The sequence below is a fragment of the Cervus canadensis genome, chromosome 1 (genome assembly GCF_019320065.1).
Source record: "Cervus canadensis isolate Bull #8, Minnesota chromosome 1, ASM1932006v1, whole genome shotgun sequence".
NCBI classification, from domain to species: domain Eukaryota; kingdom Metazoa; phylum Chordata; class Mammalia; order Artiodactyla; family Cervidae; genus Cervus; species Cervus canadensis.
In genome coordinates this window covers 345,386-368,096 of record NC_057386.1, presented here as the reverse complement: position 1 = coordinate 368,096, position 22,711 = coordinate 345,386, and the positions used below count along the sequence as shown (strand labels likewise).

General features: G+C 57.7%; 1 protein-coding gene across 1 annotated transcript in view; it reads left to right on the top strand.

Annotated features, from left to right (window-relative positions):
• CACNG4 (calcium voltage-gated channel auxiliary subunit gamma 4) overlaps positions 1-13,216 on the top strand; it is a 51,761-nt gene extending 38,545 nt beyond the window's left edge. The window contains exons 2-4 of the mRNA XM_043442611.1: positions 3,015-3,098; positions 6,975-7,115; positions 10,598-13,216. Coding sequence (XP_043298546.1) covers positions 3,015-3,098; positions 6,975-7,115; positions 10,598-11,118 — 746 coding nt within the window. The 3' untranslated portion in view covers positions 11,119-13,216. The remainder of the gene's footprint in view (positions 1-3,014; positions 3,099-6,974; positions 7,116-10,597) is intronic.
• The last annotated feature ends 9,495 nt before the right edge of the window (positions 13,217-22,711 follow it).

Sequence of the window (22,711 nt, the reverse complement as noted above, 5' to 3'; positions counted from 1 at the left end):
CCACTTCTTAGGGCTGGGGTGGGGGGAGTGGGCTGGTGGGAGTGCAGTCGGGCTGCCAGCCTGTGATAAGGTCAAGCTGGGGGACGAGTCTGGTCCCAACTGTGGCAGCTTGCCAACCACTTCCCGTGCATCCTCAAGCCTTGGTCCTTACTTTTCTGCAAATCCCGGATGGCTGGAAAAACAGCTGGTCCTTTGTCCTGTCGGACACAGTTCCTTTCTTTGATGACTTGAAGGGTTGACACATGATAGATGATGGATTCTTTTATTCCCAGAGGTTACATGTAATTCCCACGGATGGAGTTTCACGGAGGCAAGTGACCTCTCGGGAATTTGAAGTTAAAGCTGTTTGGACACAGAATGCCTTGGGAGGGGAGAGGTGCCCGTCACTGGCTGGGGGATCAGGGTTGGGGGGGGCTCCGTGCCAGGGGTTCTGGAAGCCTGAGAGTTTGGGTGTCTCGCCGCATGCCCAGCAGGAAGACCCTTCTGCAGGTGCAGTACATGTGGATCCCTGGACATCGCTCGGGGGCCCCGCAGCTGGCAGAGGAGCAGGAAGGCCCACACGTCTGTCCACCTTCTTGCAAGGCTGGCCTCCGACAGGCGAACCAGGAGTGTTGCACTTCCTCTTACACGGCCACTCACCTATGTTGGTCCCAGGGCTGCCATGATGAACAAAGGGACACTGTCATCTCACAGTCTGGAGCCCCAGGGCCCTGCGCCTCCAAGGTCTGCGTAGGCCCCCTCCCAGCCCCACCCTTGCTGGCGGCGCTGCCCCTCCGTCCCCCCCACCCTTCAGGCTGGATGATGAACCGTAACCACACGTGGTGACACAGACACCTAAGATAATGTGTGAAAAAGTGTGTTAATATGTTGGACAGTGTGATTCCTATTTAAAATTTCTATCAAATAGAAAATAGTACCCTAAATGCAGAGTGGAGGTTAGCGAAATGCACTGGAAAGGCCTCTGGCGCTAACGTGTCTGTACACAAGCTAATGTTTCGAGCCTATTTCCTTTTCAGGTTTATATACATTACATTGAAAATGTAAACATACAGTTTTCTCATTTCTGCCAAAAACAGTGTTAGCATGATCAGTGTGGGAGCAAGTGTCAGTCCTCTAGTCCCTTTGCTGTTTCCTAAGATTTTCAGCAACTTTTGGATTAGTATCAGTTTATTATTTTTTATTAAAAAAAAACCAAGTTTTTAAAAAGTTAAATCTATAGGTATTGACCTTGAGAGGTGTGTCATATGTTATTACATGAAAAGAGTAGGTGACAGAGTGAAGTGTGTTGTATTATCCCTTTTTCAAAATAGGGGACACAGCCATTCTGGAAGCCAGCATGGCGGTCTCTAACAACAAACATGCAGCATCACGCCCCCTGGCGGCTGCACTCCCAGGCATCTAGCCCAGAGAAGGGTGACTTTGATTCACCTCCAAACCTGTTCATAGCAGCGTTAGTAGAAACAGCTGGAAACCACAGGTGTGCTAGTTGGAAATTATCCGGTGTCACAAAGTGTGGTACAGCTATGCCATGGAATCTTGCTCTGCAGTCAGAAGGAGCAAGATGATGATACCACAACTGGTGGATCTCGAATTATGCTGAATGCAAGGGCCAGTCCCCACAGGTTATAGACTGTCTGACTCCGTTTCTAGAAACGGAGGTCATCTCGGTGGTTGCCCTGGGCCAGGGTCAGAGGCTGGGGACAGGGGAGTGGATGTGGCTGTGGGCGGCATGAGGGGTCCTCAGGGTGGTGGGTGTCCCTGACGAGTGTGTCAGGACCCAGGTTGTGACATCATCACTGGAGGAAACTCAGTAACAGGGACACGGAGTCTCCCTGCGTTATTTCTTACAACTGCATGTAAATGTAAATTCCCTCCAAGTAAAAAGATCAATGTTTTAAAAGCAGGGAATCCTCACAGACATGTGCACGGGCTGGGATGCAACACAGAGAATGAGGTGGGAAAATGTATGGCTGACCGCTGACCTCTGCAGAACAGCTGTGAAGGGAGATTGTTGTCAATCTCTTAGTGTTTGACTGTGCTGACAAGCATGGGGGACTTTGTGAATTTTGTTTAGACCCATAAAGTAGACAATGAGTTGGTTGGATGACATCACCGACTCAAAGGACATGAGTTTGAGCAAACTCCTGGTAACAGTGAAGGGCAGGGAAGCCTGGCATGCTATAGTCATGGGGTCACAAAGAGTTGGACACGGCTTAGCGACTGAACAACAACAAAAATAAAGTAGCCCAAAAAATGTGCATGGGAAGGAGGTAAGGGCAGAGAGCGCCACCTCGCCCACCATGCCTGGGAAACACTGGCACGGTATCCCCCCCAGTGTCTGGAACCGGGTGTGGCCCCCTCTGGCCTCCACAGCCCCCACTCTGGCCACCCTGACACCACCTGCCTGGTGCTGTCACAAATGCTCAAGGCTCACCCCCAGCTCAGCCTCTCACCACAGAGGGAGACCCGCAGAGTGGAGGGGGTGATGTCTGGGACCATAGCCGCACTCTCCGCTGAGCCATCGCTGTGGGCCAGGAGGCATCTGCAGGCCTTTCAATGTCAGCTCAGATCCCCAGGAGGAGGCAAGTGGTTGTCCCCATTCTACAGAAGCGATGAGGCAGGTAATTAAGTCGTTCGCACCTGAGTTACACAGAGCGTGCCATCGAACCGTGCCCCACTTAGGGTGCCATCCCTGACACCCTTAGCTGTCCCCCACTGTCCTGACCAAGGCCAGCCTGCCCCACAGGGGCCCTGGAGACCAGCACCCCAGCTCTGAAGGCAGCAGCTCAGGACCCAGTGGAGGGATATGGCCAGCCATGGGCACATTCCCTGCTGAGTGATCCTCCTCTGTGCGCCGACCCCCTTGCTGACCCCCCTGTCATGCCTGGGCTGCCCTTCTGCTCCCCCATGCCCAGGGCCTGCCCAGAGCCGGGCACACACAGCACGCAAGTCTGGGTGAACGGAGGTGGGGGCCCTCGGGACACTCACACGGCTCTTTTCCTCTGCTCCTCCAGGGATCTATAAAGGACACTGCTTTCGGATCAACCATTTCCCAGAGGACAACGATTATGACCATGACAGCTCAGAGTACCTCCTCCGTGAGTGTCAGGACCCTGCCTCCCCGTGTGTGGGATGGGGGACAGTAGGCAGGCAGGCACTGGAGAAAGGATGGGCCCCGTGGGTGCAGAGGGGCCAGCCTCTGGGTGCTCCCGACACTCCCCTCTGACTCAGGATTCTGCGTTCAGGGATGGGGTGCGGTTAGGCCTGCTGCAGCACACCAGTCGCCCCTGTGCAGTTACTGGCTGGGAGGAAACACCAGGCTGGGGCTGGCGTGAGGGGAGGAGGGCGGGGCATCCCGCTGCCTGGGGCTGCTACTGGTGGCTGTCTTCAAAGGAGTTGATCACAACAGCTGGTCCTGAGGCAAGGAGGTTAGAGATGTTGGCTTGCCCAGGCCCAGCATCCCTGGGGGGCTGAGACACCCCAAGGATACTGCCCAGCCAGCACTGGACCTGCCCACCCCTCCCCACCCCCACCCAGCAATCTATTCTTGACAAGTCAGATTAAATCGCACACTGAGACAGCTGGTGGGTGCCAGGCAGCCTGTGGGACCAGCCTCGGGTCCATGGGCTTCAAGTCTCTCCAGCACCAACTGGTGGAGCCCCCAGCTCTACCCCGAGCCCCCTTCCCAGGTCCTGAGACAGCGCTGGCCCCCAAACTGGAACCAGAAGTCAGAGGACAAACCCAGCCCCATGCCCCAAATCCAGATCTCATCCCTGGGCTGTGGCTACCTCCCTGGGAGGAAGGATGGAGCCTCAGCCAGGGGAGGAACCTGGAAACGGAAAAACAGCAAGATTTTGATGTCGTTTTCCCCTTCCACATCAGCCCAGACACACGCAGAGCTGCTCCCATATGCTCCCCCGGGACCTGGGCTGGCTTCATTTATGGAGAATCGATACCAGCGTCCACAGAGGGAACACAATTCACTCTGCACCTGCTTATGGATCGTTTTTTCTAAGAGAAAGGACTCTGGTTCTGAGTCTTCTCGTGAAGCAGAACAGCATGTGGTTCCCATGGAGTCCAGGGCCAGAACCGGAAACAATGTCGCCGGATCTGCCTCCTATCCCTCCCCCTCCCCTTCTCCTCTTCTTCCCGCCTGTCTTCTGTTTCTGCTTTCTGGGGGTCAGTATTGAACTGAGCACATGCTATTCCATGGGGCTGCCACAGATGGTTGTGCAGGTTGCACACTGCACAACTAGGGGACATCACTGGCATAGACTGTGGCATGAATAACACCATGAGCTGCACAGCCATCTGGGGTGGCCACTGGTGCTCAGCCCTGTCTCAGAACCCACCAGGGCAGGCAGACAGTGCTCAAGGCTCTGGGGGCAGATCTGCTGCACTGCCGGGCCTTGGGACTGTGGGGAAGGGAAGCATCCGATCTTGGGACCAGAGAAGCATCTGATCCTTCCCACTTCCCGCTTGAACTTGCCTGAGGGCAACTGGCACTGGCTCTTCCCCTTTACTCCCTGCCCTGCCCCTACCCTGGTCCCTAGAGGGCTGGGGTCTCTGGATGGGCCCCATGACACGTCAGCCCAGACGTCAGACGTGTGGCTTCCTGGGGTCCCCACCAGAAGCAGAGGAGATGCTCAGACAGGAGGAAGGAAGGGCGTTTAGTGAAGGACTAATTACAAAGATGTGCAGGGATGGGGGAGGGGTGGTGAGCACACAGGCAGTAGCAGCAGAAGGACCCCTGGCCCTTGGCCTGAGCGGGCGACTGAGGCAGCTGCGGGTGCCTGGACCAGAGGAGCTGTGAGGCCCGGGCCACCAGGCAGGGTGGCTTGACAGAGGAACACAGCCACCTCACCCCCGTCCTCATCCTCAGGAGGAAGCCAGGGCAGTAACGTCTCCAAAGTGGAGTGAAGGGACCCCAGTGATCTGGTCCCTGGTGTCAGCTGCCCAAGGCCCAGAGCAGGAGGGAGAGAGGTGGCCGAGGACCAGGAGGGGCAAACAGAGCCTGTGCCACCCACTCACTCCCCACTCACTCCCCACTCACTCCCCACTCACTCCCTGGCCTCAGGCTCACTGCCCGCAAGACCCTCGGGGTGCTGGAGCCAGGCTCCCTGCCTGCAAGCCCCTCGGGGTGCTGGAGCCAGGCTCCCTGCCCCCAAGCCCCTTGGGGTGCCCGGGGCCAGGCTCACTGCCCGCAAGGCCCCCAGGGTGCCTGGGGCCAGGCTCACTGCCCGCAAGCCCCTTGGGGTGCCCAGGGCCAGGCTCCCTGCCCGCAAGCCCCTCGGGGTGCTGGAGCCAGGCTCCCTGCCCGCAAGCCCCTCGGGGTGCCTGGGGCCAGGCTCACTGCCCGCAAGCCCCTTGGGGTGCCCGGGCCAGTGATGGAAGCTGACCTGACAAGGAAGTGCTTCCCCCATCATGCGCTGTGGGGTGACGGGCGGGCTCATTAAGGAGCCTGAGGAAGAAAAGGGTGCTGGCTCCAGGACTGTGACTTCGAGTGTTGGTGAAGTGGGGAGGGCAGAGCTGATCTCCATCAAGGGGCTGGTGTTCCCCTCAAAGGCTGCAGAAACAGCGAGAACTGGCCCTGAAGTTGAGCTCCAGAGAGCAGGTACCCGTGAGCTTAGGAAGTAGGCTAAGGAAGAACTAGGCAGAGGAAGTAGGTAATATTCCAGGACAGGCCAAGGTCCTGGGCACTGCAGCCAGCCGATCTGTGTCCCTGTTCCCCTGCCATGTCTCTCCTGACAGCCCCACTGGCCTCTGGAGTCCCTGTCCCCCTTGCCTTTGGCCTGGCCCCCCTTTTCCCAGGTTCCGCATTTCAGGCTCGGTGGGTGGTTTCTGTGCTAACCTCCAAGAGCTGGTGTCAGGGCTGCCGGAGCCCACGGTGTGCCTTTGGCCAGACGCAGATCCTCGCCAGGGCCGGATGTGGCCAGGAGTGGGCTGGACATCAGCGCTGCTCTGTGCAAGACCCAGCCTGCACCTCAGCTGGCACCTGCATGTCCAGCACTCCAGATGAGCCCATGTGGTGAGGGATGGCCCTCACATGACAGGCGGGCGGGGTGCACGACGGCTCTGGGCCCGGCCAACCTCGGCGACATTAGAGGCGCCAGGCTTCCCCGCCTCCAGCCCCTCGGACCCACCGCAGCACCAAGGCCTCAAAAGGGCCCCAGCCGCCGTGCTGGCCAGCGCACAGCAGAGGAGCGTTTCAGAAGCCTGCAGGAAACCTCCCCCAGGGAGAGGGAGTGGGGGCGGTGGCAGAGAGAAGAGCCTCATTTGATGCCCCACACAAACCACTCTCTGTGCCACAGGGCACACACTGATGGGCTTACAAACAGGGAGACAAGCGCTGCCTTCAGAGGCTGAAAGCAGCAAACCCACTCAGCTGGCTTGCGAGGGGCGCCTGCCAGCGCTCCAGTCCCATGGGCCGGCCTTTCCAGGGGGCTGGGAGGCGAGCTCAGGGCTCCTTTTCCCCCACCCCTGCCCTTCCTCCCAGCCAGGCGCTCCAAGAGCGGACGTATCCCCTGGGGCCCTACTAAGTGCTGTGTATCTTATTCCACAGATTCTCACACAACCTTGGCAAGGCAGCGTGTTCTTTTCCTAAGGCCACCATAATAAACTGCCGCTAACGAGGAGGCTGTGAGGGGTAGCTCCACAGCGTTCCCTGTGGCCTCCCTGGGGGCGCTGAGGGGCTCTCCTCCTGTCTGGCTGGCAGAAGTGTGACCCACACCCAGGGAGAGGCTAAGAGACCCAGGCAGAGGTGACTCCAGGCCACTTGGCATGCAGAGGAGTGACCGCAGGCCAGGGCCATCACTTGCTGGTCCAGCCTGCCACCCACCAGTCACTCCCTCCCTACTTTGGGTCTATGGGGCTGGAGGGGAAACTTCAAGGTCAGGGGGCTCCCACGCATCCCCCGGGTGGGCCCGTGAGGAGGGCCAGTCTCATGGCCTCTCTGCTCTGTCTCTGCCGGCCAGGCATCGTGCGTGCCTCCAGCGTCTTCCCCATCCTGAGCACCATCCTGCTCCTGCTCGGCGGGCTCTGCATTGGCGCCGGCAGGTTCTACAGCCGCAAGAACAACATCGTGCTCAGCGCCGGCATCCTCTTCGTGGCCGCAGGTGAGCCGTCTGCTCGGGTCCCCACTGCACACTGCACTCACCCGGGGCTGGGGGGGCAGACAGGCCGATGGTAAAATCCCTGGGGGTAACTCACATCAGCAGTCCAAGAGGCGGGCAGGGAGTGGGGAGCAGAAGCCCAGTGGGTATCAGGCCTCCTTCTGGAGTGATAAAATGATCAGGAACTACATACAGGTGCTGGTTGTACTAAATGACGTTGAAGTGTGCCCTTTAAAGGGTGAGTTTTATGTTCTATGAACTCCACCTCAATTAGAAATAATAATAGCAAGTCCAGGTATGCAAAATGCCACAAAGGGGTGCCTTACAAGCCTGTCTCAGGGGAGCCTGGCTGAGGCGGGGGTCAGGGAGGGACTCAGAGGGACTCTCAGAAGCCAAGCCCTGAAGGAGCTGCCCACGTAAAGACAGGTGAGGGGCACACGGCCAGGGTGGGTGCAGAAGCAGAGAAGCCTAGGGCAGGGTGAGCGAGGAGGCGAGGGGTTAGGGTTAGGGATGAAGCCTCCCCCACCTATCCTGACTGCCTGCATCTCCTGGCCAAGGGACACCACTCCCTTCCCGGCGGCTCCAAAATGGCTTTACACTCGCTCGTCTGAGCCCAGCTGCAGACAGCACACTGCAGTCCTCGCCGCTGCAGACGCGGAGAAGACCCTGTCCAGTGGAGACGGCGGTGGGCCTGAGGCACTGGTGTGGGCGGGGGGGGGGGGCATCTGAGGCGCTCAGCTCGGCCATGACCTCCTCCGGACCCCAAGCGGCCCCCAGGAGTGAGGAGAATGGTCCAGCCAAGGTCCCAGGGCTGCTTGTTGGAACAGGACACCTGATTTCTTGGCCTCGTTCCAGTAGATCGATGCCAGAAATGTAAGGAACTGCGGCAACTCTTCCCTCAATTGTCATCGCAGCTCCCAGCATTGTCCTAACAGTGGTGTTTTCCTCTCAAAGAGCCTTTTCTATTAAAGCAGCCTGGTGATGAGGAGCCGCACAAGGGAGACGTGAGCGCGAGGCCCGGCTCGCCCAGGCCCGTCCGCTCCCTGCACCCGGTCTCTGAACCCTAAGCCAGCCCGGGGTGCCCTGAGGCAGACAGTGAGAACCGGTCACCGGGGCCATGCCTCCCTCACTGCGCACACGGGGCCTTGCCAGGTGCCTGGCCCACACAGGGCCCAGTGGTCATCCTCACCCCCATCTCCTCTCATGGCTTTTCTTGGAGACAGAAGGTGACTTTCGCGTTTTTCATAGAGCTGGGGCCACAGCAGCTCAGGGTCGGGCTCAGAACCTCTTGGCCAGGGCTCCCGGCTGCCATCTCATGCTCTTCCTGCTCCCTACTTCAGGCTCTGTCTCTTTCCAGGGCAGGAAATACGCATGTGTGTATCTGAGTGTGTGTGTGTGTGTGTGTGTGTGTGTCTGAGGGGGAATATGTGTGTGTGTATCTGAGTGTGTGTGTGTGTGTGTCTGAGGGGGAATATGTGTGTGTGTGTGTGTGTGTGTGTGTATCTGAGCAGAGATGTGTATGTGGAGTGTGTGTATGTGTGTTTATTTCTGAGGGGGATGTGTATGTGGGAAGCATGTATATGTGTGTGTGTGTGTATGTGTGTGTCTGAGGGAGAATGTGTGTGTGGGAAGCAAGTGTGTGTGTGTGTGTGTCTGAGGGGAGGTGTGTGTGTGTGTCTGTGTGTGTGTGTCTGAGGGCGGATGTTTGTGTGTGTGTGTCTGAGGGTGTGTGTGTGTGTATCTGAGTGGGGATGTGTGTGTGTGGAGCGTGTGTACGTGTGTTTATTTCTGAGGGGGAATGTGTGTGTGAGAACTGTGTGTGTGTGTGTATCTGAGCAGAGATGTGTGTGTGCGAAGCATGTGTGTGTATCTGAGGAGGAATGTGTGTGTGTGAGGAGTGTGTGTGTGTGTGTATCTGAGCAGGGATGTGTGTGTGTGGAGCATGTCTGTGTGTGTCTGAGGAGGAATATGTGTGTGTGAGGAGCATGTGTATGTATGTGTGTCTGAGGGGGGATGTGTGTGTGTATATGGGTGAGTGTATGAATGTGTGTGTGTGAGAGGAGCATATGTGTGTGTGTATCTGAGTGGGGGGTGTGTGTGGAGCATGTGTATGTGTGTGTATGGGTGCACGTCAGTGTTGGGAAGCAGAGCCTGTGTTTAGGGCCTCCTTAGAAGTCGGCCCCTCCTTCTCCTCACCATGGCCCAGGACAGGGAGGAGGGCATGCACATTCTCTCTCCTCTTTGAAGCAGTCAGGTTTCTCAAAGTGTGGACCCCTAAAGAAGTCCCTGCTGTGCCATTTGAATACTGTCCCCTTTCCTTCGCCGAGGAGTGAAGGAAAGACTTCCACTAACACCAGTGCCAGGTGCTCTGTAGGCCAGCCCATCATCCCAGCTCCTGAGGAGGCAGGTAGGTGGCCAGGTGGCTTTCCTGAAGTCAAACGCTGCCAAAGTCATGGCTGAGCCCAGGGCTGTCGGCCTCAAAAGCAAGGTGCCCTCGACAGCTGCCTGTGCCCCCGGGAGGAACCACTTCAGAGGCATCTCCAGATGCTGCGAGTCACCAGAGGGGCCACAGAGACCGAGTCCCAAGACACTCAGCTGAAAACACAGGTCCTGCCAGAGTGGAGAGGACAGGCAGCCACAAAGAACAAGGGCCATGGCAGGCAAGAAAGGGATTCTCGCCCATTCCCGTTTATTCCCAGGATCATGGGCTCTGACTGTGGGCGCAGAGTCACATGCAGGGGCCAGCAGTGAGGTGAGACAGTCCCATGAATAATTCCAGGTGGACAATGATCCTCAGGACAAGCACGGTCCAAAGGCTGGGAGAGTGAGAAGAGGACTGTCCTGTCAGGGCCCCGCCTCCTGGGTGGACTGTTCAGTGAAAAGGCAAGGGGCCAAAGAGTATTCTGCAAAGAAAAAAATGGAAGAGAGAGACAGAGAGGGAAGAAGGACTGACTGTGGATATAGAAAGGACAGAAGAAACAAGACAATAGCTGCCTTCAGGGGAGGAACTGGGTAGCTCAGAGCCTATGTTTTATTTTATTATTCACCAAAACTCTGTACTTTATTACTCATTCAAAATTAACTACTTTTACTTAAAAGTTAGCAACCAGAACAAAGACATATCACACAGGGGAGCGGCCACCTATGCCCTGCTCCGCCCACCAGACCCTGCTCCGCTCACTAGCCCTTACCCCGCCCACCAGCCCCTGCCCCGCCCACCTATCCCTGCTCCACCCACCTATCCCTGCCCCGCCCACCAGCCCTTACCCCGCCCACCTATCCCTGCTCCGCCCACCAACCCCTGCCCGGCCCACAAGTCCCTGCCCCGCCCACCTCCCTGCCCCGCCCGCCTGACCTGCTCCGCCCACCAGTCCCTTCCCCACCCACCTCCCTGCTCTGCCCACTAGCCCCGCCCTCTTCCCTCACCCCGCCCCCGTTGAGGGTCTAAACTCTCCCTCCCGCCCCCTTTCCGGATCCGCTTTCAGGCCTCAGTAATATCATCGGCATCATCGTCTACATTTCCAGCAACACGGGCGACCCCAGTGACAAGCGCGACGAAGACAAAAAAAACCATTACAACTATGGCTGGTCTTTTTACTTCGGAGCCCTGTCGTTCATTGTGGCCGAGACGGTGGGTGTCTTGGCGGTAAACATTTACATTGAGAAGAACAAGGAGCTGCGGTTTAAGACCAGACGTGAGTTCCTCAAGGCCCCCTCCTCGTCGCCCTACGCCAGGATGCCAAGCTACCGGTACCGGCGCCGACGATCGCGGTCCAGCTCCAGGTCAACCGAGGCCTCGCCTTCCAGGGACGCGTCGCCGGTGGGGCTGAAGATCACTGGGGCCATCCCCATGGGCGAGCTGTCCATGTACACACTGTCCAGGGAGCCCCTCAAGGTGACCACGGCCGCCAGCTACAGCCCGGACCAGGACGCTGGCTTCCTGCAGGTGCACGGCTTCTTCCAGCAGGACCTCAGCATGCTGAGCCGGAGGACCACGCCCGTGTGACCCCGCCCGGCCTGTCCGCGCCAGCCTCTCCCCAGATCGGCTGCCTGGACCCCACGGGGCCTCTGACCCCTAGGATGGACTGAGGACAGACTAAAGCCAAACCCCACCCTCCCAGGTCCCCAAATGCGAGGAGGGCTGGCTTGGAGCGAAGCCCGGGGGAGACAGGAACTGGAAGCGAGATGGCTGACTTTATCCCCAAATGTGGCTTTTGATGCTGGGGGGGCGGTCCCGAAAGCTCCCAGGAGGCCCCAGAGCCCTCCGGAGGCAGCATGGCCTGACCCATCTGGGAAACAAAACCGAGCCATTATCTCCTCTTGGGAACAAATCCTGCCTGAAGAGCAGCGTTCCAGGGACCCCTCCCTGCCTGGCTTCCTGGGCCCCTGGAGCCTTTGGTCGCTGGTCAGCTGCTTTTGGACACGAGGTTCCCGTGTCTGTGAGCCAGAGGCCAGGAAGCCGAGGCTCGTCCCTGCCTCTCTGTGTGTCTGTCTGTCTGTCCTGTCTGGCAGCGCCGGTTGCTGAGATGGCTGCGACCAGGAGGACAGAGCCTGTGACCACCTGGTGCTCTCGCTCTTGTGCCGTCCTGGGCCGCTGCCCTCGGCCTGGGGTCACCAAGGCCTGTGGCGGTATCTGAAGGTGGGGGCTGGGCGTAAGTCAAAGGCTTTCCTCTTCACTTCTGGAAGTTTCTGCTCACAGAAAGGGCAGAATACACTGACTGATTCTACGGTCAGAGGAAAGGTGGCCGAGTGGCCTCTTACTGTGTCCCTTCCACCCCTGCCCACTGGCCTGAGGAGCAGCACTGTCCCTCCTGGGGGTTCATGGGGATAGACCCTCCTCCCAGAGGGTGGCAACAGGAGCCTGGACTTTGTGCAAGAAAGGGAGACCCAAGGGTGAACAGCGAGGAAAAGCCCCATTTCCCGGGTGGTCACTCATCAGAAAAGCCAGGACGCTCGTTCCCTCTTGAAAAGCAGCGCCAGCCCCTGCCCCGCCCCAGTGGCTGTCGTCTATGCTGCCACCACCCAAGAGCAGCAGCTGAGTGGGCGTCCCAGCCCCGGGGAGGGAGGCCTCAGCTTCCACAGGTGGTGTTTTTCTGGCTGTTTCTGCCCCAGAAGCGAGCAGAGAAACTGGAAGCCTGTCGGTCTCAGAGGATCGCTTTCTGGAGCCGACCCTCTTTTATATAAATGCGGGCTTTCTAACGACAAACCCTTTCTTACTTTTTGAAACTTGGCGATGGCTCTAGAGCAGTTGTCTGTGATCCCAGTAGCTGTCATACTTAGAAGTGACAAGCAAACTCTTACCTCAGCCACCTGCTCACGGACCCCCCGGGGCGGACTTGGCCCCAGGAGGTCAGTCCGGTCATGGTCACTGCTCTCCTCCGCCGCCCCCAGAGGGTGCCCCTGCCTGTCCCGCCCCGGTGACTGTGTGCCCCGGTGACCGCGTGCCAGGGCCCTTCTGCTTGCTCGAAACCCTTCCCCCCGTCGAGGTTGGCTTTGTGTGCTCCGTCCAAGCATGTGCAGCCACGAGTGCTGGAGCGTCCAGGCGCGGCCCGCCCCCGCCCTGTCCCCCTTCCCTCTCCAGGCCCTGACGCCACCTCACCAGGCTGGAAGGACGGGGCGAGATCTGGGGGCCCATCCCCCAGCAAGGTCACCTCGAAAAGCAGGCAGCCTTGTCCTTCCTTCCATGTCGGCCACTTCCTCCTGCCTCCCCGGGAGCGTCTCTCGTCTCATGGAGAAAGCTGTGTTCCAATGAATCCTACCTCTCGCCCAGTCCCAGCAGAGAATGCGGGGCCCACTCTCGGGACCAGGAAAGGGATGGGAGGGACGGAGAGCAGGGAGCAGAACACCTCAGCGCCTCTGGTCGTCACAGCCTTTCTCTCCCACCCCCCTGCCTGGGCGCCAGTCGCCCCCTGTCGAAGCCCGCCCGTCCCTGCACCCCAGGGGCACTGGGAGGCCCGTGCCTGTCCCCCCCACGCCCCCATGCCCTCCACCCTTCCATCCTGCCCTTGTGTCTCGCCAGTTACACACCTGTGACTCCTGTACTTACTACTGGTTTGGGGTTGTTAGTTCCGTCTTTTTTTTAATTAAATAAAAACATTTTTAAAGCATTCTCCTCTTGATGTTGGGCAGGGAGGGGGAGAGCTCCCTTCAAGTCCTTGTGGGCAGTCCGTGTCCTTGGGTCCGGGAGACCCCTGAGAAGAAGGGGAGAGGAGGGTGGATCCTGTACTGGCCAAGGCCGGTTCTCTGCTTCTTGTCTGGGCCACTGGCTGCCTCCCTGTCCCCACCAGCTGGGTTTAGGCTCCTCGGTGGGTCCACAGAGCTGCCTGTTCACAGAAGAGGGGCAGGCCACCCCTGTGTGGTGCGGACATCTGAGCAAGCCAGGTCTGTCTTCAGAACCTGCAGGATGCGTCCGGCCAGACAGAGCCACAGGCTCAGGGGTGCTAAGCTGCCCGGTGGGCTTCTGACAAGTCCAGTAACCAGCCTCCTTCTCCTCCAGATTCCTGAATGAATGAGAAATAGAGGATTCCTGTCCCCAGGTGTGAGATTTATGCCTGGAGGAGCTGGACGGGAGGATGTGGCTCCAACCACAGGCCAAATGGGAAGAGGGACCCCGCAGCAGCACCTCCCCCCACCACCACCGGAGCCCTGGTGCCCCTGCTTCCAGTCACACCCCCCTTTCTGGACGGATTCTATGAGTCTCCCTCCCAGGAGCCCTGGACTTCTCTGGTCTCTCGGAGCAGAGATGCACAAGCCTCTCAAGCCCCCTTCACGAGAAGGCTGGTGGTGTGACTCCCGCAGGGAGGCTGGGGGCCCGGCGTCCCCGCATCCCAGCCCATACGGCCACAGGAACCTCCCCTGGCCTGTCTGAACGTTCGGCCCTGGCCTTTTAACCCTCCTTCCTCCCGCCTGAGGCGGGCCACCGGAGAAACTGATGTTCCCAGATGCGCGGAGCCGCTGGGTCCTGGGGCGGGAGACCCACCCCTCCACTGACCCCGGCTGAGCTCCGGACTCGCGGCTCCACGCGGGAGCCAAGCCACCCCGCGTCAGCGCCAGGTGCCGACAGTTCTGTTTATTCTTAGCCCCGAGGAAGCTCTGGCTCAGCACAAGCTCTGCGGCCGCCCTGGGCAGATGCCCGTGCAGTCTGCATTTAGTGATACGCTATGGCCTCCGTCCAATGTGGGGCTCTCACGGTCATGTGTTTCTGTTCAGCTACAAATTCTGCCTCAATAACCTGCAGGGTAAAATCTGAGGGAACTGACTAGAGGCGGATGTTCTAGGGCCCCAATCAAGAACCCCCAGACCCCTCCTCCAGCCCCACCTCACCCTGCACCCATATCACTCAGACAGATGACACAGCCAGCCACCCCGAATGCAGAATGGCTTAATCAATGCAAGTGTATCTCTCACTCGTGAAGTCCCATCAGTGGGGTGGGTGGGAGATGCTCTGCTCCCCATGGTCAATCACAGGTTCAGAGCCCCACGCCGTGCAGGCTCTGCCGTCTTCCAACACAAGCGTCTAAGTTCCCTTGGCATTGACCGCCAGTGGGCAGATGAAGGGAAAGAGCAGGTGAGCTTGAGTAGAGGGTGTTGTGAGAAGTTTTAATGGACCAGGAAGCTGTGGCTCCACCTTCCACCCACGTGCCACTGCCCACAGCTCAGGGCCACGGTCACACCTGACAGCCAGAGCAGAGGGGATGTGCAGTCTAGCCCCAGCGGGAAGGAATGTCGTTTGGGGCACGGCTGGTCACTCTCAGCTCTGGGTCTGTGTCTGGGCACCTCCCTCTTTTGCCTCCCCCTCCCCAATCTTCCTAGGAGTGCCTGCTTGGAGCCGACCCCTTTGCTGGGACTGCATTCACCGCTGTGTGTCCTGAGCCCCTCCCTCAGCTCCAGAGTTGAAGTCTGGCCTCTGCTCTGCTCTGGATGTCACATCTGTAAAATGGGTCCAGCAACCTTCTATCTGGGTTAGAGGAACAGGCTCAAGCTCAAGTCTTGACCCGAACAAGAACCGCAGAATTAGTGGATGCCAGGACCAGCATGTGAAAGTGAAAGTCACTCAGTCGTGTCCGACACTTTGCAACCCCATGAATTATGGCCTGCCAGGCTCCTCTGTCCATGGGATTCTCCAGGCAAGAATACTAGAGAGGGTTGCCATTCCCTTTTCCAGGGGATCGTCCCAACTCAGGGGTCCAATCCAGGTCTCCCACTTTGCAGGTAGATTCTTCACCATCTGAGCCACCAGGGAAGCCCAAGGATACTGGAGTGGGTAGCTTATCCCTTCTCCAGGGGATCCTCTCGACCCAGGGATGGAACTGGGGTCTCCTGCATTGCGGTGGACTCTTTACCAAGTTGAGCCACCAGGGAAGCCCAGGACTAGCATGGGCGGCAGGTACTCAAGAGTTCCTTCATCCAGTGTCTCGTCACAGAAGAGAAATCAAGTCCAAAGAAGGAGGTGAGGGTGGTGGAAGGGATAATGAAAGGAAAGAAGGGATGTTTTTGAGGATTTTCATAACAAAACCCAAAAGTAGACAGCACTCGCCTGGCAGTTCTCGAGTGGGGCGTCTTTACTTCTGGGACAAGTGTCTGGAGACATTCCTAGTTGTCAGGACTGGGAAGATGTGCTGCTGGCATCTGCTGCTGGGGAGACGGGCAGAGGCCAAGGATGGTTCAGTCGCTCAGTCGTGTCCGACTCTTGCAACCCCATGGACTAGAGCCTGCCAGGCTTCTCTGTGGGATTTCCCAGGCAAGAATACTGCAGTGGGTTGCCATTTCCCTTCTCCAGGCTAAGGATGCTGCTGCTAAATATCCTACAGGGCACAGCCCCTCCCCTACTCCCAAGAATGATCTGGTCCAAAATGTCAGTGATTCCCAGGCTGGGTTTTTCAGGGAGGGAAACTGAGACCCAGAAAGTGTGAAGATCACACAGAGGATTTTGGTACTTGCAAATAGGCTGTGGGCGTACTAGGAACCTCACTCATTTATTCTTAGTGTTTCCTTCCCTGCAGCGAGTCAACAGTTTTGAAAACAGAAGTCAGGGGATTGAAGAAGGAAATGGAAAAAGGCCTACCCTGGGGCGGGGTAGGTGTGCCTGATCCCTGAGTTTGGGGACAAAGGGCTGATGGAATCGAACCCAATGGCAGTGGGAGAACAAGCCCGGAATCCTGGCCCAGCTGGACGCCCGGCCTCCCAGCTCTGCAGTGAGCTCCCCCACCCACACCCCGCTACAGCAAGAGTTAGAAGGCCTGGGGTCACATCCTCCAGGCAGCCTCAGGCATTCACCCCGCTCTCCCAGAGCCCAGTTCCTCCCGGATCAGGGGAGGAAGGAAAGGCTTCCCTCTGGGGCTGTTGGGAGAAGGGACAGATTTGACCTTCTGCAAACATCCGTAAAGTCCCCCTTGAAGGGAGCTTTCAGGAGTGTCTGTTGACTAAGGAAACAACACTCAAGGAATTCCCCAGAAGGAACTGGTCCATGAGAGTTCTGGGAGGCAATGCTCTGACAGCCCGGCCACAGCGGGTCTCTGTCCAGCACACTCTGGTTTGGGAGAAACCTGTCATCCGGCCCATGCAGGCGCCGGGTGCGCCCCCAGAAGAGGGCTGCCCTCCCACCAGCTTCTCCAGCTGGTGCCGTCTCCCCTGCCTCAGTGGTCCCTGGGAAGATGTTCTCTCTGCAGACCCTGTGACCCGCCAGCCCCATGAGGACTTCCCAGTTCCACACAGGTGATAACTGCAAGGGAAGTGACCCCCCAGCCCCACGAGGACGTCCCAGTTCCACACAGGTGATAACTGCAAGGGAAGAAGGGTCCTGGGCTGGGTCCCCAGCATGGAGTTGGAAAGAAGGCAGGCCTGTGGAAAGGAGACGCTGGGGGCAGGGGTGGGGCCTCCCTGCAGGGAACTCAGAACCCCTGTGCCACGTGACCCCCTGTGCTGGTTCCCAATATAGCACAGGCCACCTGCCTGGCCATCCGCCCCGCCCTGGAGCTGGGTGGGGGAGCAGGGACTGAGGAGGCCTCTGAAGCCAGAGCGGGAGAGGGGCAGATACACCTGATACAGATATTTTTAAACTTGCAGCTTCCAATAAAACTGCCTCAGGAGCAGAGGTCTGCAATCAAAGAGGGTGATGGACCCACCTGCTCACACTCACAACTGCAAGAGACTGGGGCTGGAGGGACCTGGGGTCCTGACCTTTGTCCCTTGACAAGAGTCCGCAGAGATACATTAACCCCCATGAGATCTCCCCTGATGCCGGGAAAGATTGAAGGCTGGAGGAAAAGGGAATGACGGCAGATGAGATGGTTGGATGGTGTCACTGGCTCAGTGGACATGAATTTGAGTAAACTCCGGGAGATACTGAAGGACAGGGGGACCCTGGTGTGCTGCAGTCTGGGGGGCCACAAAGAACCAGACACGACTGAGCAACTGAACAACAACAAGGAGATCTCCAGAATCCATTCATTAAATTGCAAATAATCAGGTGCTTTTTAAAACAAACAATACTTATATTTTTCTCATTCTAGGAGTATTATACTTTACCTTTTAAAAATCTGCAAAACACAGAAAAGTTAAAAAAGGAAACAGTACCAACCAAAAGCCCGCCACCTGAGAGGTCAGCACTGAGGGGTCAGCACGGAGGGGTCACACTGAGAGGTCAGCACTGGGAGGTCAGCACTGAGGGGTCAGCACGGAGGGGTCAGCACTGGGGTCAGCACTGAGGGGTCACACTGAGGGGTCAGCACTGGGAGGTCAGCACGGAGGGGTCAGCACTGGGACGTCAGCACCACTGTGAGGTCGCTGCCCCCCAGTGTGTGTGGGTTGGTTCCCCGTTCACTGTCGCCATGAGCATCTTCCCACATCTTTAATTTAGATTATTCCTCGAAAACATAACCTCTCATGGCCAAATCACCCAGACATCCCACCTCTTCCCTAACTGATGCCGGATTCGGTCCCTGAATCCTGAACAGCATCTGGATGGAAGCGAAGTGCTGGGATGGTCAGGCTGCCTTTGGTTAGGATCTGGTGGCTTCTCTGGAATTCCCCGAGCAGGAAGGAAAGCGGGGGTCCCGGAGGTAGCAGAGTATCACCCCCACAGCTCTTCAGGCACCCAGCTGGAAGCCTGCCTGAGGTCAAGGGGAGAGGAGGCTGATTGAACTTACTTGTTGATGGGGGACGACTGGTCCCGGAGGCCGAGGGGGCAGGATCAGGCTGTGGCATCTGGGGAAGACACTGTGGCCCCGGCCTCTCCAGGACGACCCCCCCGCCACCGCTTCCAGCCTTCATCACCCACCAGCCCCCTCCCATCCTCCGTCTCCGCTGAGCCCTCTGGAACTACCTACATCTTGAAAGCTCCTCATTGAGGTCTCTGTCCACCTCCTCAGGCAGATGGAACCTTCTCCTCCCCCAAGGACTCCCGTTTCCCCAGCCCTCCTGGTAGGAGTCGTCCATCTTCCTGCTGGGGTCCCTGCCAGACTGCCCGGCCCCTCCTCAGTCCCAGGAGATGTGGGGCTAGAAAGGGTGAGAGGGGGCCTGACGGGCTTCAGGGTCCAGAGGAAGCCAGGGCAGAGATACCTGATTCAGCTGTTTTAAAGTTTGCAGCTCCTGACAAAACCCAGGAGCAGAAGCGACCAGAGGCGGTTCTGCACTCATGTCCCTGGACCCGTGACCGCAGGAGGGCGGCGGTGACTCCCCACTCCCCGCCCTCCTGGGGAAGAGCCTTTTCCGAGGCCTGGGGAGGCCCTCCTGAGCCCTTCCTCAGCACTGACACCCCCTGAAAGCCCTCCTGCACACCCCTTCATGCCGTCCGAGGCTTCTCCTCGGGCGAGAAGCCCTCCTCCACACCCCAAGTCCTGCCAGGTCAGCATCCACGGCCGACCATAGACTCCTGGTCTCACGGCTCCCCTGCAGTGACCTTCTCATGTCCAAGCACCTCCCCTCCGTCACGGCTGACTGTCCACCGCCGTGGTCTTCAGAGCCATCTGCCTCTCTGGGCACAGCTTCCAGGGCCCCCAGTGCCTCCCCCTCCCCTCAGAATGCCTGCCCGGCAACCTCATCCAGCCCTCCAGGGCCGTGACCTCATCATCGTGACCTTGCTGTGTCCCAGGGCGACCCAAACCATGAGCTAGCTGCCCCAAGCAGCCCAGACCCGCACACCGTCCGCTCTTGCCCTCAGCCCCTCGGCCTCGACCTTCCAGTTTCCCTCTTTCCATCTCACACGCATCCCCACACGCGAACTGCTAGGTGAAGCCAGAGAAAATCAAATTCCAAGTCAGGGCCTGCAGCGGGCAGAACAGTGGCCCCATAGACATCCAAGCCTAACGCCCAGAGCCTGAGACTCTCACTGTTCGTGGCAAAAGGGACCATGCAGTGTGATTAAATCGCAGATCATGAGATGGGGAGATGGTCCTGGAGGATCTGGGCGGACCCACTGTAACCACAAGGGTCTACTTAAGGGCAAGAGGGCAGCAGGAGAGTCAGAGAAGAGGGGCAGGCTGATGGAAACAGGTCAGGTGACGGGCTCTCTGCCTGAAGTGGGGGACACCAGGGCCTCTGGACGGAGGGAGGCCATCTGTGACTCCCAGGCTGGACCGGGGACAGCATGCCCGCGGCTGCAGAAGGTCCTGGCCGCACGGTGCAGGGAGGCAAAGGACGCAGCAAAAAGAGGTTGAGACCAGCTGGGCGACACACACCTAAGGCCATCTCTCGGCCTGATTAAGACTTAGCTCAAAATCAGATCGACACGTTTCTGAGGAAGGTTCGCTTGGCCCCACATAGGAGTTCCTCAGCCCCGGCTCCACACAAGGCCCTCCTCCCAGAGGCGTCTTCCTTGCTGTAACTAGTCTGGTTCTTCTTGGGACAAGTGGATGCTGGTTCATTTGGACGCTGGTTCATGTGGACGAGTCAAACATGGACAACTCCTGGTGAGCTGAGCAGGGCATCTCCACCTTGAAGACTGTAGAAAATGTCGGTCTTCCTTGTGGACTATATCACAGAGGTGGTGATGGTGCCTCCCTCCCTCCTGGGGAACCCCTCAGCACCTGGAAGCAAGTTAGCTGCCGGCCCAAGCCGTGCAGGGCCTGCCCGTGTCCTCTGGAGCGTCTAGTGGAGTCAGTTATTTGAGTTCTGGCCCCTTCTTTCAGTCCATCTGTCCATCCGCTCAGCCATCCATCCTTTAGCAAACATTTATTATGGAGCCCAACTCTGAGCTCCACTCAGGGAGTTCTCTGAGGGAGCCCAGAGTGAGCACAGAAGACGGTTCTATATCTCTACCCTCTAGAAGCTCACGGTTCATCAGAGAAAGCTGACCCACCGGCACTCTGCAGATGATGACAATAACAAAACCGTCCTGAACCCGGTGTCTAATGTCGACATATTCGCTCGGGCTGCCATGAGAGAAAGGGCTTCCCTCGTGGCTCAGACAGTAAGGAATCTGCCTACAATGCAGGAGACCTGGATTCAATCCCTGGGTCGGGAAGAAAGACCACAGACAGGGTAACTTGAACAACAGCGTGTCTTCTCTCACAGTTCTGGGGGCCGGAAGCCTAGATCACAGTGCCAGCACGGTGTGTTCTGAGATGCGCTCTCCTTCTCATCGTTTCGTAATGTCCTCCCGTGGCCGAGAGGAAGGCAGAGGAAGCTCTCCGTCTCTCCTGGTAACTGAACCTACTCAGCTCCTGAGGCCCGGCTCTGAACGCGGTCACGGCAGGGGTCGGGCCTCATCACCGGCATTTAAGGGGACCTAATTTGGTCCATAGCACCTCCCTCGGGCTGAGCTGGTGAAGTGCGTTATCTCAAACCCTAGAGGAGAGGCAGTCAGAGAGGTCAACCTGCTGGACACCACGCAGCTGCAGGCAGGGCTCCCAGCGGTCCCAGGAGGGGCAGGGCTGAGCGGAGGACGGCAGCCCTGGCTCCACGGGCAGAGCGGACCGCCGGGCACGGCCCCCAGAGCAGAGGTGGTCTGTCTGAAGGAACATTTAGAAAACGGAGGAGAGAAAGTAGATCTGCCTGCTGCCCTGGGTGGCCAGCCTCAAGCCAGAGGATACAAAGACCTCTGTCTCCAGGCTGCAATTCCCTTAACCAGTCGGAGGGGCTCAGCACACTCTGGCTCAGGGTACGGTAGCTTGGCATGCTGCATATTTTAAGTTGAAGGGATCTGAGACACAGCTCACCCAGAAAGGCCTCTCTGCCGCTCCCATGAAGCAGGTCCCAGGACGCTCACGTGCGACCTGCTCTTCTTGTCCTAGAAGGAAGGAGCAAACGCCCCACAGATGCAGACAGCACCTGAATGAACAGACCTTGCTTCCCCTGGTTTCCTGCCCTTCACTTGGACCCTTCCGACCTGTCGTGTTTTCCACTCTTCATCACACACAGCGACTCTAGAATACTCAGGTGTAAACTGTGAAGACCGTTTCTCTCTGGATAAGGAAGGGGATATTACATACAAAAAGAGCAGAAAGTCACGTTCTTTCTCCATATACATGTATGTGGTTGCATTTGTTATAACGAACATGCTTTCATTTAGGAAAAAAATTAAATTATTACAATAAACTATTTAAAAAAAGACTCAAATTTGTTTCTTTGGGTCTTCATCTTTTTATGAAGGCTCCGGTGCCATATAAAACTTATATTAATCTCTATGCTTTTCTTTTGTCAACTTGTCTGCTCTTAGAGGAGCCTCAGATGAGAACTTAAAGTGAAAGTGCAAGTCGCTCAGTTGTGTCCGACTCTTTGAGACCTCATGTTCTATACAGTCCATGGAATTCTCTAGGCCAGAATATTGCAGTGGGTAGCCTTTCCCTTCTCTAGGGGATCATCCCAACCCAGGAATTGAACCCAGGTCTCCCACATTGCAGGCAGATTCTTTACCAGCTGAGCCACCGGGGAAGCCGAAGAATACTGGAGTGGGCAGCCTGTCCCTTCTCCAGGGGATCTTCCTGACCCAGGAATCAAACTGGAGTCTCCTGTATTGTGGGCAGATTCTTTACCAACTGACTTATCAGGGAAGCCAGAGAACTTAAAAGGTAGCAGACAAATATATGTTTCCTCCTCACAGTGACCTTGAGAGCTCTTCCCAGCTCCAACCGTTGATCAGGAGTCAAGGTCCTGAAACCTGGTGTCCTTATCTGCACTGGTACACAGAGGCTTCCTTAGCACAGTGCCTGGTAGAGAGCAAGTGCGCACTGCGGCTGAGCTATCACCACGGTCAGCATCATAATTAACTGTCCGAATTCCACGGCTAGATGCCCAAATCACTCTCCTCATGCAGAGTCTTTTGTAAGCCGTGTCAGCCTGAGGCCAGGATTTCAGAAGTCAAACCCCTACCCGGCTCAGGGGTCTCCTCCTGGCCATGCATCAGCCCCTTGACTACACCCCAAAATAGGCTCCTGGTGACTTGAGGAAGGAGACACAGACCCGGGAGGGTGTAGGGGTTCCAGCCTGGAGGACCAGCCTACGGCCAGGGGATGGGGTGGGTGGACATGAAGTGGGACTCAGGACCCTCGCTTGGCAGTCCCAAACCCCACGTGTCCTCTGCTGAATCCATACACCTAGCAGCCACTTAATAGTCACCTGTAAATCAATCTACTTTTGTTCTTCTTCACTGAAGTATAGTT